Genomic DNA, 16,604 nt, shown 5'->3' on the forward strand with positions numbered 1-16,604 from the left:
TTACGTCCTTTTTTTCCCATAAACAGAGCTTTATTTTGGTGGTATTTGATCACCTCTGCGTTTTTTATTTTTTGTGCTATAAACAAAAATTTCGAAAAAAAAAGTAATATTTTTTACTTTTTGCTATAATAAATATCCCCAAAAATATATATATAAAAAAAATTGTTTCCTCAGTTTATGCCGATACGTATTCTTCTACATAGTTTTGGTAAAAAAAGTCACAATAAGCATTTATTGATTGGTTCGCGCAAAAGTTATAGCGTCCACAAAATAGGGGATAGTTTTATGCCATTTTTATTATTCTTTTTTTTTACTAGTAATAGCGGCGATGAGTGATTTTTATCGTGACTGCGACATTATGGCGGACACATCGGACACTTTTGACACTATTTTGGGACCATTGTCATTTATACAGCGATCAGTGCTATAAAAATGCACTGATTACTGTGTAAATGACACTGGCAGGAAAGGGGTTAACCACTAGGGGGAGGGGAAGGGGTTAAGTGTTTCCTAGGGAGTGATTCTAACTGTGTGGGGGCTGGGCTACCTGTGACACAACACTGCTCACTGCTCCCGATGACAGGGAGCAGACGATCAGTTCTATCACTATTCAGAACAGGGAGATGCCTTGTTTACACACGCACCCCCCGTTCTGCCTCTCCGTGACACGATCGCGGGCCACGGGCGAACATCGAGTTTGCGGGTCCCACGGTCACGGAGCTTGCAGCAGGGGCACATGCGTTCCACCAGCGGCATACGGTGGCAAATTTAAAGGGACGTACATGTACGCCCATTTGCCTGCATGTGCCATTCTGCCGACGTAAATGTTTGTGCGGCGGTCGGCAAGTGGTTAAGAAATAATAGAAACCTTGATTTATGTTTAGGTTGTTATAATACATGCACATAGGTTAAGCCATAGTTTCTCATTACATTACTTGGTACATTACAGACTTTGTTTCTTACCGATCCCTTTATATAACAACCAGTAGGGTGAGTCTGGCACTCTGTATTCTCTAATGATATCAAATGCAAGAGACGTGATTGACCACTGAGCAATAATTCTTACTCATAGCATAAAGTCCTTTTTACCTTTACTTTTTACTACAATATAATGTTTTTTGATAAGGCTAACATGTCCCCTATTGATTTATATAATGTGTGATATTTAATAAAAGGTCAACTTTAACTGATATTAATGGGTGTGAGTTCATGTAACTGCATGTAATGCACTTAAGTGTGTGTAAACTGGTCAAGTGATATTAAGGTTCATGTTAAGGTTATTCATGTAAAAGACTAGAAGCTGAAGTGCAAAAACATAGAAAACTGAGCCATTTAAAGTGTATGTAAACTCTAACAATACAAATAGATTTTTCTTAAGGGAGCACCCTTTGGATCTGTTAAATATAAAATTGAATTTGTTTTGATACATCTCTTCAACAAGAAAAAAAAAGCTATTCTTAGGCCTCGTACACACGACCGAGGAACTCGTCGTAAATTAAAATTTTTTTCCTCAACGAGTTCCTTGTTAGGCTTGTCGAGAATCTTGTCAAGCTTTCCTTGCATACACACTGTCAAGACAAAATCTCGTCGTTCTCAAACGCGGTGACGTACATCACGTACGACGGCACTATAAAGGGGAAGTTCGATTCCACTGGCGCTACCCTTGGGGCTGCTTTTGCTAATCTCATGTTACTGCGTGTTAAGTAAAAGTTTGGTGAGAAACGGTTCGCGCTTTTCAGTCGGTTACAGCGTGACAAATCTGCTATCTTCATTACAAACCCTACTTTTACCGAAGGCACGCTCCCATCTCATACTTTATTCTGAGCATGCGCGGGTTTCTTAGCATACACACGAACGTGTTTCTCGACGTAAACCAGCCTGACGAGAAACACGACGAGGAAATTGAAACTCCCGACGAGGAAAAAGAGAACTTGTTCTCTTTTTCTCGTTGAGTTCCACGACAGTTTTCTCGATGAAAAACACACACACGACCGTTTTCCTCTGCAAAAAAGCTCTGCCACCAAGTTTCTTGATAGATTCTGTCGAGGAAAACGGTCGTGTGTACGAGGCCTTACATTCAGAAATGAATAACTCCCTCTGCTATCTTTTTTTTTTTTTTTTTCTTGAGTTTATATATTCTTTAAAGTCAGGGCAATAAAAAAAAAAAAAAATATGTAATACATCTCTGCAATAGATGCACATTTCTCAAAGTTATATTTCTTTTAAAAGTCTCTGTAAGTATAGAAAAACAGGACCGCATTCGGTCCTGTTGTGTACTAACAACATACAGCATATTGGTGGACTGAGTGGTGTCAGCCTAAACTACAGTTGTCTTTGCTAAACTACTCAAACCCTCCCATTCCCCATCTCAAAAACATAGATACTAATTATGCTGTAGTCTAAGACATTCAAAACTACAGCACCAGGGCCAGATGCAGCCCATGGGGCATGATTCCTTCCATTGACAACAAAAAATGGGCACTATTCCTTCCACTGACACCAACAATGGGGCACTATTCCTTCCACTGACACCAACAATTGGGCAATATTCCTTCCACTGACACCAACAGTGGGGCATAATTCCTTCCACTGACACCAACAATTGGGCAATATTCCTTCCACTGACACCAACAAGGTGGCATAATTCCTTCCACTGACACCAACAAAGTGGCATAATTCCTTCCACTGACAGTAACAATGGGGCATAATTCCTTTCACTGACACCAACAATGGAGCACTATTCCTTCCACTGACACCAATGATGAGGCATAATTACTTCCACTGACAACATACCCTGATGCAAACCATTTCTCACCCTAATAATAACAAAGATCAGTCCTGCCCTGCTAAAGTCTGAAGGGCAGAAAAACTTGCCCTTTCTCTAGAAAGTTTGAAGCCGTCTGGTCTAAGATAAGAACTAGGAGAACACAGGACAGCTTGAATATCTGACATGATCAATAGGTATATTTTTCCACTTTTGTACAGATATTCCAAAACACTTTAAACTGTATATTTAACAAACCAAAAAGTGTATATAAAAAAGTTAATTGCTAGGATACTTATCGTTTAAACCTTTACAGCCAGCAGTAGCATGGACTTTAAAAATGTGTACTGCCCAAGGCGTTCCGTGAGCTTCCCGATCATGTGATCACATGATTGGGCCCCACTGCCCTTCAATTGTAAACAGTGACCTGGAGCTGCCGATGACATCACAGTTACTGTGCTGGAGGTGCCCAGTTAGCTAACAACACAAACAAGGGACCCCAGTTGTATACATATATGTGGCAGCTTGGCATTAAGGCCCAACACATATGTGTGTACAGCTAGTGTTAAAAGAATTAAAGGGGAGTTCCAGCCTTTTTTATGTTTATTAAAAGTCAGCAGCTACAAAAAGTGTAGCTGCTGGTTTTTAATAAACAAACACTTACCTGCTCCACTGTCCAGCGACGCGGCCGCCCGGAGCTCCGCTCGTCTCCCCCCCTCTCCGCCGGCGCCTCCATTCTAACTGTGGGCACCCGGTCGTGACAGCTTTCGGCTTCACGGCTGGGCACTCACTGCGCATGCACGAGCGGCACTGCGCTCCCTGAGTGGACAGGCAATCGCCTGGGACCTGTCACGTGTCCCAGGTGATCGCCTACAGGGAGGGGCCACCTAAGGCGATATGACGAGTCTGATGAGTCGCCTAAGCGGCCCCTGGGCGGAAGGAGGAAGTGGGACAGGAAGTCCCACTCCTACTGAAGCCCCCACTCGCCCTCAAAAAAACTACATGCCAAATGTGGCATGTAAGGGGGCAAGGAGTGGTTTAAGTGGAAGTTTCACTTTTAGGTGGAACTCCGCTTTAAGCTTGCCTTTAAATAGACAGCTACTCATACGTGAATTATATGTTCAATTCAGTTTTCTGGTACCGCAGATTACACCTCAATGCACCCAATAAGTAGAAGCTCGGACTTTCTCCCAAAGCATTACGACTCAATGGGGTTAATTTACTAAGATATTAAAGCCTATTCACTTAGAAAAGTGAATGTTCAATAAGCTTAGTGAATGCCAAAGCTGTCTTCACTGCAATCATCCAATCGATTTCTAGGAGAATTTTTTTTTTTTTTTTTTTTTTTACTTTTCCTTGCACATCATTGGGCAGCCAAATGAACACAGCTTCAACCTACTTACTAAGCTAAGGGAAGATCTGCTTTATCTTAGTTAACATTGACTATACCAAGTGACGTCTCTCCTTTCTTAGTGAATGAACCGCAATGCTTTGGTGTAAACAAGTCCTTTTTAACACAGATTTACTAAAGTGATTTGCAAAGTGAATGTTCGATAAGCCCATCCTGTCATGTGCCAGTACAATTCCTTTTTTTTTATTTGCCTTCCACATGATTGGGTATTCAAAGTAAGGACAGCTTCACCTTATCTACTAAGTTCAGTGAACACTCACTTTGCAAAGGGAGCAGTCTTGAGTCCTTTAGTAAATCAACCCCAATGTATTTTTCTCTTATCTATGCTTTTTTGAAAATGCAGACAAATGCATTATCTGTAAATATAGGTTTTATCTGCGCAATAGAAAAGAGAAAAAAGTTTAGTAATAAAAAATGGAAATAATGGGGATCATTTAGAAAGAAGTTTAATAAAGTTTTTTTTTTTCCTGTTGACGATCATGTATATAGTAGTATGTTGTATGTTTGTACATATAGATATTCTCTAAGACAGTCCAGCAATAACATTACCAAATACAAAATCTATACATTTTTATTGAATATTACATACACCATATACAATAATTAAATTAAAACTTTTGGCCAAAAGTATATTTAAAACAAACACAAAGACCCAATTTCCCCCTTTCTCTAAAAAAAAATGCAAAAACTCTCTTACTCTTTGCTTGCTCATTGGTTGCTCCTTTTGGTGGTATTTGATCATCCGTGCGGTTTTCTATTTTCTGCGCTACAAGCAAACAAAGAGTGACAATTTTGAAAAAAAGTAAAAAATTCTACTTTTTGCAATAATACATCCAAAAAATATATAAAAAAAACATTTATTCATTAGTTTAGGCCGATATATATTCTTCTACATAATTTTGGTAAACAAAAATATGATTGGTTTGTGCAAAAGTTATTGCGTCTACAAACTATGGGATAGATTTAGGGACTTTTATTTTTTTATTATTGTTTTTACTAGTAATGTCGGCGATCTGCGATTTTCAGCAAGACTGCGGCATTGCGGCGGACACCAAATTACACTTTTTGGGGACCAGTGACATTATTACATTGATCAGTGCTATAAAAATGCACTGATCAATGTAAAAATGACACTGGCAGGGAAGGGGGTTAACACTAGGGGGCGATCAAGGGGTTAAGTGTGTTCCCTAGGTATGTTCTAACTGTAGGGGGGGTGGGCTCCCAGGGAAATGGCAGAGATCACTGTTGCCGATGACTGTGAACAGTAGATCTCTGTTATGTCCCCTGCCAGCGTGCAGTGGGTGCCAGCGCGTGCCTACCCACAACTGCTCCTGCGCAAGCCCCCCCCTACAGCTACGATGATTTGCGCAGGAGAACCAACCTGCCGCCGTATAATGGCGGCGGCTGGTCGGCAAGTGGTTAACCACTTAAGCCCCGGACCATTTGGATGGCCAAAGACCAGGCCACTTTTTTGCGATTCAGCACTGTGTCGCTTTAACTGACAATTGTGCGGTCCTGCAACATGGCTTCCAAACAACATTGACGTCCTTATTTCCCCACAAATAGAGCTTTATTTTGGTGGCATTTGATCACCTCTGTGTTTTTTATTTTTTGCGCTATAAACAAAAATAGAGCGCCAATTTTGAAAAAAAAAGCAATATTTTTTACTTTTTGCTATAATAAATATCCCCCAAAAATATATAAAAAATATATATTTTTCCTCAGTTTAGCTCGATACGTATTCTACATATTTTTGGTAAAAAAAATTGCAACAAGCGCACTCACAATGCCGCTCTTAAAGGGGCAACGTATATATCTGCCCAGCCGTGTCATTCTGCCAACGTATATCGACGTGACGTGGCTAAGTGCATCTAAAAGTCCCCTTCCCCGGATTGAAAATACTGCTGTACAAAGATGTCCCCTGCGCTCCTTCATACAGAGTGGGGGGCACTCTAATACAGGAGGTGTGTAAGGCCTCGTACACACGATCTGTTAAACAGAGGAAAACGGTCTGATGGACCGTTTTCATCGGTCAAAACCGATCGTGTGTGGGCCCCATAGGTTATTTAACCATTGGTAAAAAAAAAAAAAACTTGCTTTAAATTTAACCGATGGATTCCTAACTGATAGGTCAAAACCGATCGTTAGTAGGCACGACTATTGGTTAAAAACCCGCGCATGCTCAGAATCAAGTCAACGCATGCTTGGAAGCATTGAAATTAATTTTTTTCAGCACGTCGTTGTGTTTTACGTCACCGCGTTCTGACACGATCGGTTATTTACCCGATGGTGTGTGGGCGCGACGGACCATCAGTCAGCTTCATCGGTTAACCGATTACAACGGTTCTTCAGACCGTTCTCATCGGATGAACTGATCGTGTGTACGTGGCTTTACTGGCCAGATCACTAGGTGAAAAAAGAGGGAAAAAGCCCAACAAAAATTAAAAGGAATGCAACCACATCTAATGATTGGTAAGCTGAAAAATATTATTTTTGGGGGTTTTGGTTTTAATACCACTATAATCTGACAATAAATTATTATAGTTAATTATTATAATTATTCAATTATTATTGTTAAATTTAGATGTTATAGACCTGCTGCTGCCCAAATTCTGGATTCATTAAGTCAAATTAATTGGTTAAAATAATACAATTTCAAGGAATAACACTCTTTTTGTGGAGGTTTTTTTTTTTTTTTCAAATGCAAATGTTGGATTCACAATGTATAGGCTTTAAAACAAGATCATTACCTCTTCTGCTTCAGGTAATATTAAAAGCTTTGAAATCTCGGTTTATAAGCATTCCTACTGTGCTACCACCTTATAATTTAGTTAGCTCGCTTTTATAGTATATTCAGTGCTGCCTCGCTGCAAGTCGTTTTCAATGTTTTTTTTTTTTAATTTTTCAGCTTGAACATTACATGAACGGTCAGACTGATGAAATCAGCAGAAAGGAAATATTGTCCATGAGAGAAGAGGAACTTTATTTGGTCCATGAAGAGGTACGACGGAGATCAATCTATTCTCCATTTACCAACTGAACCAAAATTATGAGAATTGTTCATTGACATTTAAAGAGCCATCTTAATGTTCATTACACCATTCGCATAGCCAAGTGCTGATTTTTTTTTTCCTCTTTTGCATCCTTGGCAGAAAATCGATCTTAACTGGTAATTTCCCTGCCATGTGTTTTATGATTTATCTGCGGTTAAAAAGTATGATTAAAGTTGGAAAGAAAAAAAAAAAGGAGGAAAAAAAAGTAATGCATGAAATTTTTTAAATATTATGAGACCGGTGTCACGCCGAGAGGCTTTTTAGAGCATATTGTGCTGTCTTTATAGAGAGGCTTATTATTTTCACTTCTTTCAAAGTGTCGCAATTAGTTTGCAAGGGTAGAGCTACTATTATGTAAAAGGGATACTCTGTCCCCTGCAGTGCAGAAAGGGGGCTGGGAAATGGGAAAACGCGTTCCTCGTGGAATGCAATGGGTTAAACCAAATCGACTCGTTCCCAGCACCCATGCTGGGTAGTTGACAGGCACGGTCTATAAATGAAATAATCACACAAGATTGGTCCCGGGAAAAAAAATGGGATATTATTTCATGCAGATTCCAGAAATGCGGATAACAATTCTTTTTTATTTTTGGTAAAAGCGGTATTTGCCAATTTTGGTCCATTAGCATCAGAAGCTTAAAATGAGAAGACGTTAATGAATAATACATGTCCTTAATGTCTTTTTTTTTTTTTCTTTAAACACAAAACTGTTATCCTGAATATATTTTTCTGATTATCATTTTTGAATCTTCTTATAGTTATATACAATCTGCTTTGACTTGAGTTTTATCTTTTGAGGTCCATGAAGTCCAGTATATGGACCATCAGCCTTAGTGAGCGATAGTATTTTTGGCAGCCTAAGTGGGTACAGAATATTATTTTGGGCCCCTTCACATCTGCACATTCCATTGCATTACTCCTTGCATGTCATATTTTATATGGGCTGCCAACATAAGGCAATAGACAGAACACTGGACCCTTAGGATTTTTTATTCCAGGGTGCACCACAGTGCATAGTATGTGTACTGTGGTACGCTGCCTGCAGTGCAGGTGTGTTGGCAGCTGCTGTACCGGTGTACTGGGATGCCATTGTAATAGAATGTCATGGCACAGAGTGCCAACCATTACTGTGCACTACAGGAACACACAATAAAATGTATTTTTGCACTGGTACTGCAGTTCATAAGGGTGAAAAGGGGCCCTACGGTGGCAAAACACTGCTCTGTTTCTGGTATCAGTGGGGACAATCCAAGAACAACTATGGATTATATGGTGCTATCAATAACTATTCATAACAATTGTGCTGATTCAAAAACATTGCACTACTGGTGATCCTTCAGTCCAGATGGGCGAAAGGATTACAGATATAAAAAGATATTTACATACTTAATATTCATTTTATTTCGTTTAAAATCCCTTTCCCTCCTGGTAGTACTCCTGATACTACAGTATGTGCCCTGTGGATGCAATGCTAGGATGCAGATTCTATATCTGCTTACTCTTCCATTAGTAACATAGAAGCAGGAGGCAACTTAGGACCTGTTAAGCAAGGTAAGAACCTTCTACTGGTTAAGTAAGCCAATTACATTTTTTTTTTTTGTTGATTGGTCCACGAACGTCATACTTGACACTGTACTATGTATTGTGTGACTGTTTTACAAAATAATAATAAAAAATTAAAATAAAAAAAAGAACCTTCTACTGTGCCATCCCAGCCTCCTGTCCTGAAAGGCCTTTGCCTCATATTGCAAAGAGACCCTGTTGGCCAACTAAGGGCAGGTAATCTGCATAAAGAGTATTTACAGATACTCTACTACAGGCAGTCTCTCAGGTTACAAACAAGATAGGGTCTGTAGGTTTGTTCTTAAAGTGATTGTAAAGTCTTGTTTTTCCTATAAAAATAACAAACATGCTATACTTACGTGTTCTGTTGCAGTGGATTTGCACAGAACAGCCCAGATCCTCCTCTTCTCGGGTCCCTCTTCTGTGATCCTGGCTCCTCCCTCCTGTTCAGTGCCCCTACAGCAAGCAGCTTGCTATGGGGGCACCCAAGATGAGTCACAGCTCCCTGTGTCCATTTAGACACGGAGCCCCCCGACCCCGCCCTGCCCCCTCTCTCCCTTGATTGGCTAGCTGGCTTTGATTGACAGCAGAGGGAGCCAATTGCGCCGCTGCTATTATTCAGCCAAGCTGAGACACTCGTGGATATCGCTGGACAGATAGGGACCTCAGGTAAGTGTTAGGGGGGCTTAGGGGGCTGCTGCACACAGAAGGCATTTTTTTTAAGTAATCTTTATTTATTTAGATTCAAAAATATAACATAAGTCATACAAGCAGGAAAACAGAAAAAGGCAAAGGAAAGTTATCCATTTGTCAATAGGCCCAAATAGGAGCCGATCTTAAAACATAACAAAAGGTCCGATCCTACATAAGGTATATAAAGGCATATAATCTGCATACCTAGTATTATAACCGATGAATCCACACACATTGAATGGCCTTATTCCTGTCAACAAATCTCTCTATCAATGTAAACACCCATCTGTGTGTATGTGGGAGATAAAGCACTCTAATATAAATTATTTTAAGTAAACAATAACATTTTCCATGGATCAAATCCAATAGAGCTTAAACAGTCAACAAAGTCCAACGTTCAAGAAGCTATTGGTTGAGAGTTCTGTGAGGTTGTGCTTGTATAGTGGATCCACTTAGCCTATATACTGTAGAACTTGTCATGTCTACCCTTGCATGTTGCCATCCATTCCTCCGCGGACATAATATTGTTCACTAAACTTATCCAATCTTCCTGACTGGGAATTTGAGCTGATTTCCAGTAAACTCGGATCAGTTGCCTAGCCATGTTGAGAAGATGGGGCAGTACCAATTTACGGTAATGGCTGGGAGGAATGGGGGGGACATACAGCAGGAGCTCCTACAGGGAGTTGGGTAAAAAACAAGGAGAAGCACACTGCTCCAGACAGAATCAGGTGCAAGGTAGATCACAGGTGCAGACCTTGGCTCATCACCGTGGAAGACGAATAAAACAAGAAATTGGTCGCAAACTGGAACTCCAAATTATCTTGATGTCATCTTTATTGTCAAAGGGTCAGACAGATACAGGTAATGGTAGAAGCATTTCACAAGCCATAGCTTGCTTGTTCACAACAGAGTTGGGTAGCTCAAGATTTAAGAGCACTTTAACTTGGGTCCTGATATCTTGCCTATAGGATCGCAGCTCGGGGCATTCCCACCAAACGTGTCACAGAAGGCTTTTTATCTTAATGCATAAAATGCATTAAGGTAAAAAAAAACTTCTGCCTTTACAATCACTTTAAGTTGAATTTGTATGTAAGCTGGAACAGGTACATTTTTTAAGTGTAACTATGGATAAAAAACTGATAGAAAAATCTGATCGTCTGTGTGGAAGTCCATCCGACAAAAATCCACGCATGCTCAGAATCAAGTCGACGCATGCTCGAAAGCATTGAACTTCATTTTTTTAGCTCATCGTAGTGTTGTACGTCACCACGTTTTGGCACGATCGGATTTTTGACTGATGGTGTGTAGGCAAGAATGATGAAAGTCAGCTTCATCGGATTACTGACAAAAAATTGCATTCCAACAGATATCCAATCGTGTGTACATGGCTTTACAGGTTTGAATTTCCATTCCTAGCGGTAGATTTCCTCTCAATTCCTGTTGTCTCCCTCCGTTTGTAGGAGTTGTATATAGGTTAAATGTTTATAACTCTGGGACTGCCTGTACTGCAGTGATGTGATTCCATTGAGTATAGGTATTTCTGTGAGAAATCTTACTGCAAAATTGACTTATGGAAGTGTCGAAAAGCAAGCCTTCTGGGTTGCCTACATAGCCACCCCCAGACCCATACATAATCACAGTGTTTCAACAGCAATGCAAGATTTCTTGTAAGATGGACACTAAAAGTCTCTGCATAGCATGTCATCAGCAACAGTAGGGTTTTGCGTAAGTACTCCTAAACCAGGTTTCCTTGCCTGATTTTAAAGTGGATGTAAACATTTACATATACCTAGTGAAGTGAACAGCCCCAGATGATACACAGAGATGAAACAAATCCTCCTACATAGGTTTTACTTGTATATCTGCAGTCTTCTCTTCCCTACACACCTTCAAAGGGGGAGATACGTGTTAAAAATCTTTCTTCATCTTGTAGAAGTAAGGCATGCTGTTAACAGAGGAACGAAGCACCAGAGAGAAATGGCATTTTGGAGCTTTGGAGAGAGATAAGTAAACACTGCAGGTATACTGCATGTGCTTTGATCAGATTCCATGACTTAGGTTTACAACTAGGGATAAGCCGAACACACCCCCGTTTGGCTCGCACCAGAACCTGCGAACAGACCAAAAGTTTGTGTGAACTTTAGAACCCCATTAAAGTCTATGGGACTCGAACATCTGAAATCTAAAGTGCTAATTTTAAAGGCTAATATGCAAGTTATTGTCCTAAAAAGTGTTTGGGGACCTGGGTCCTGCCCCAGGGGACATGTATCAATGCAAAAAAAGTTTTAAAAACGGATTTTTTTTAATAATGCGTAAAAGTGAAACAATAAAAGTGAAATATTCCTTTAAATTTCACACCTAGGGGGTGTCTAATATGCCTGTGAAATAGCGCATGTTTCCCATGCTTAGAACTGTCTCTGCATTGTCATTTCTGAAGGAAAAATAGTCATTTAAAAATCACTCACGGCTATAATGAATTGTTGGCTCCTGGCAATTCAGAGAAAATTCATTCATAAAAAAAAAAAAAAAAAAAAGCGTGGGGGTCCCCCCAAATTCAATTACCAGGCCCTTCAGGTCTGGTATGGGTATTAAGGGGGAACCCCGCTGTCAATTTAAAAAAATAAATGACGTGGGGTTCCCCCCAAATATCCATTCCAGACCCTTCAGGTCTAGTGTGGATTTTAAGGGGAACTCCACCCCAAATTTAAAAAAAAAATGGTGTGGAGTTCCCCCAAAAATCTACACCAGACCCCTTATCCGAGCACGTAACCTGGCCGGCCGCAGAAAAGAGGGGGGACGAGAGAGCGCCCCCCCTCCTGAACCATACCAGGCCACATGCCCTCAACATGGGGAGTATGTCCCCATGTTGATGAGGACAAGGGCTTCATCCCAACAACCCTGGCCGGTGGTTGTGGGGGTCTGCGGGCGGGGTTCTTATCAGAATCTGGAAGACCCCTTTAACAAAGGGGACCCCCAGATCCCGGACGCCCCCTATGTGAATTGGTAATGGGGTACATTGTACCTCTACCAATTCACTAAGGAAGTGTAAATAATAGTAAAAAAACACACACACTGTGGAGAAAGCTCATCCCTATTTACAACCACTTTAAAGTAACAGGTGGTGACATTCTCTATGTAAAATGCTTAAAAGTATTATACAAAAATATAATACAAAATGCATGATGTTGGAAGCTAGTGTGTGGCAGGTTTCTGAACACTTTATGAAAACTAGGAACTCTGGATGCAATAAAATTACTATTAAGGATATATGGAGATTGTTTTGCCACTTTACGATTCCTTTGCCATGCGTCATGGTTTTAAGGTTTTAATAACATTTGTTTTTCTGTTCCTGTGTCAGACATGAGATTGGAGGCAGGCAGGGCTGCTGTTAGAAATCATGGGCTCCGTACAGCCTATTCGACGGGGACCCCCCTCCCTGAAAATATCTAAATTATATTTACACTAAAAGTCATTGTTAGCGGACCCAAACATAATATAACTTACAAAATTTCTGCTAAATCTAAAAGTTAAATCTGTATTGAGTTAATAAATAAAGTTTTAAAAAATTAAGAAAAGTGAGAGGCTGGTAAATAACTTATTTGCCTTACCCTTCCACTGCTCTCCATTCTGGCACATCCCTCTCTGTACCCATAGCAGCTGGAGGGACACTTAAGCTGGCAGAGCTGTGGGTTGGGGGAACCCAGCACACAGGGGGGCACACATGGCAGAATAAGATATAAGATATCGGCAGAACAGGGAAGGGGGTCGGTGTGGAAAGGGGCAGTTACAGAATGATGCCCGTGTCCGTATCTCTCCGTGCAGCAGCTGAATGTCGGTGGAAAGGAGAGAAACCTTCCTTTAGTTGCTGCAGAGAGCCGCACAGAGCATTGTTCTTTAATTGCTCTGCCACACTGATTATCCCTGTTGTCTGTGCCCCACTGTGTGCCCGGACACCCTACAGGAGGACTGGGGGTACCCCTTCATCGGCAGCCCTGGAGGCAGGGCCCACCAAGAGTCTTTTGGACGAATTGGCACAAGCCCAGTGTTGTAGTAGACTTGTTTGCAACTTTTGTGAAATGTGAAACTATGTAGTGAAAGGGCCTGCCTGATTGCATACAAATTGAAAGTGTTAAGCCTCGTAGACACACGCATGGTTTTCTCGGCAAGAAACAGCAAGAAAACTGCTGGCAGAGCTTTCTTGCCGAGTGAACCGAGTGTGTGTACAAGGCTTTGAGGTTTCTCGTCAAGAAAACTGCCCAGAATCTAGACGAGAAAAATAGAGAACCTGCTCTCTATTTTCTCGTCATGAGATTCTCGCCAGTGTTTTCCTGCTGAGAAACCCGAGCGTGTGTATACTTACCTCTCCATGGAACCGCGCATGCTCGAAATGACTTTGACACATGCGCGGTAGCTTCCCAGGCATAGGTAGGGTGAAGCAAGATGGCGGCGATGGCATCAAATTTGACGAGTGCATGCTCGTCGTAGTCGATGACGTCACCGCGTTTGCACCATTCAAAAGAACGGCGGTTCACTCAGTCGGCAAGAGAATCTTGCCAGGAATCTCGTCAGAAAAAACGTTTTTTTCCTGACGAAAAACCTGGGCCATGTGTACAGGGCTTTAGGGTTTGACCTCATAGTATATGATTTTGGTAAATCTAAAGGAAAATTAGGCTTTAAGATTCAGAAAAGGCTTAGTTCACAAAGCTTTAGCACACAGATCAGGATCCCTATTTTAGCCATGTTATTGTAATTTTCAAAGGTCAATCCCTTTTTTAAATATAAGACATTACTGCCATGTGCCATACAAGCTGCTGATACAGCTCCCCCTAAGTACTGAAGATAAAACAGATACAAGTAGGCAATAGATGTTGACAATGGTGCACCGTCACTCATACACATGACTCGTACACATGACCGTTTTCCTCACCAGAATCCATCAAGAAACTTGGTGGCAGAGCTTTTTTGCCGAGGAAAACGGTTGTGTGTATGTTTTTCATCGAGGAAACTGTCGAGGGACGGGAGTCTCAATTTCCTCGTCGTGTTCCTCGTCGGGCTGGTTTTCGATGAGAAACACGTTCGTTTGTATGCTTAGAAACCCGCGCATGCTCAGAATAAAGTATGAGACGGGAGCGCACCTTCGGTAAAAGTAACGTTTGTAATGGAGATAGCATATTTGTCACGCTGTAACAGACTGAAAAGTGCAAATCGTCTCCTACCAAACTTTTACTTAACACGCAGTAACATGAGATTAGCAAAAGCAGCCCCAAGGGTTGTGCCAGTGGAATCAAACTTCCCCTGCCGTTGTATGTGTTGTACGTCACCGCGTTTGAGAAGGACAAGATTTGGTCTTGACAGTGTGTACGCAAAGAAAGCTTGTCAAGTTTCTCGACAAGCCTAACAAGGAACTCGTCGAGGAAAACGATGTTTAATTTACGACGAGTTCCTCGGTCGTGTGTACGAGGCCTCACACTGGTTTTGGGATGAGCTAGCTGTGAGTTTTCTGATGAAGTGGGGAGCAGGTGGGCTGTCAGCAATGACTCTGCTGATAGCCTGCCTACTCCCTACGTCCTCATGCACCATTGTAGTCCATGCAGCTACAACAATAGTGCAGGTTGGCAATGTCACAGTAATTTCCCAACCGCATTGTCAACCTATAACATGAAATGAGGATTCAGCTGATCTATTAGAAGGATTTACAGCTATTTAAATTATCATACAAAATTTGCTGCTTTAACGTTTTGTTTTGACTACAGTATATATATGATTTTTGTATTCTGACTATAGTTTTACATAAATAAATAACAGCAAAACATTTTTAGTGGTGCATTTTGGAGCTTTGTAATAGCAGTTTTGCTTTTCGTTCCCCCTTTCTCTTGTTGTAGTAACCACAGATTTGTTTCTAGTCTTTTCTTTAGACCTCTCCTCATGTAGTTCAGGTCCTCCCCATCCCTGTATACATTGCTACTGCATGCTGTGTTTTTACTAAGACGGGAACATTGAAATGTGGCCACAATGGCAAATGCGCGTTTTCTTCCAGCGCAAGGCTACGTAAGCCCTTCTTTTGTGAATGGAGTGGATGGGGTCAGATAATGTTTAAAGAGAGAGCTTTTCTGTCTCTCAGGCTTGCAGCTTTCCACATGGATGCTCATCCACACAAACACATTGAATTATGAACAGACCTATTAATGGCAGGGTCAAGTTTGGTCTCCTTTTTCTTCCATTCACATTTTATCTCAGAAAGAAAAGAAGAGAAAATGAGGAAAGAAATACTATGAGTTTTTCATTTAAATAAATAAAAAAATATATAGGAGTAAGAAAGAACATATATGTGTAAGACCATAGGAACATAACACTTATAATGGTATGTAGTCCAAAATAAACCTGTGTTCTCCTGCTAAAATTAATATTCTGGCATTTAATTTATTATCACAGGGTGCAATAAAAAAAAATTGGGGCATTTAAAAATACATTTTGACTGATTTGTATAATTTATCAAGGTGTGTAAAATATTACTTTCAATGTTAATAATGCAAATTTCACAGATTCCAGATTTATTATTAATTATCAATATAGTTTACATTATTTATCAAGGATAGTAATGTAATTTTTACAAGTCGAAAAACATCAGATCTCCCTAAAAAACAGGCAACCTTTTAATTAAATTTTTGTATTTATTGTTTTTGATTAAAAATCACTTTGTCCATAAATGTATCTGGTACAGTGATACAACATATAGATAAATGCTTAAAGTAGATACAAACTATAACTGAATGACAATGAATTTGCTCTTAAGAAACTGCCATTTCATTTAATACAATACTTGTTTTACTTTATTTATTACAGGTACTTATATTGAATTGTCAATTTACACAGTGATATATATATATATTTATATATATATATATATATATATATATATATATATATATATATATATATATATATATCTACATTCACCTCAGTCCCTGCCTTCAAGGAGCTTACAATCTAGTATCCCTAACTCATTCATTCACATCCACGGGCCAATTTAGACAGTAAACAATTAATCTACCAGCATGTCTTTGGTGTACCTGGAGGAAAGACACAGGCCCCGTACACACGACCAGTTTCCTCGGCA

General features: G+C 40.3%; 1 protein-coding gene across 1 annotated transcript in view; it reads left to right on the forward strand.

The window, feature by feature from the left end:
- The first annotated feature begins 7,067 nt into the window (after nucleotides 1-7,067).
- Nucleotides 7,068-16,604, forward strand: part of LOC120916783 (doublecortin domain-containing protein 1-like) — a 113,791-nt gene continuing 104,254 nt past the window's right edge. The window contains exon 1 of the mRNA XM_040327719.1: nucleotides 7,068-7,176. Within this exon, the coding sequence (XP_040183653.1) occupies nucleotides 7,096-7,176 (81 nt within the window). The 5' untranslated portion in view covers nucleotides 7,068-7,095. The remainder of the gene's footprint in view (nucleotides 7,177-16,604) is intronic.

Source organism: Rana temporaria, chromosome 11 (assembly GCF_905171775.1).
Source record: "Rana temporaria chromosome 11, aRanTem1.1, whole genome shotgun sequence".
Lineage (NCBI taxonomy): Eukaryota > Metazoa > Chordata > Amphibia > Anura > Ranidae > Rana > Rana temporaria.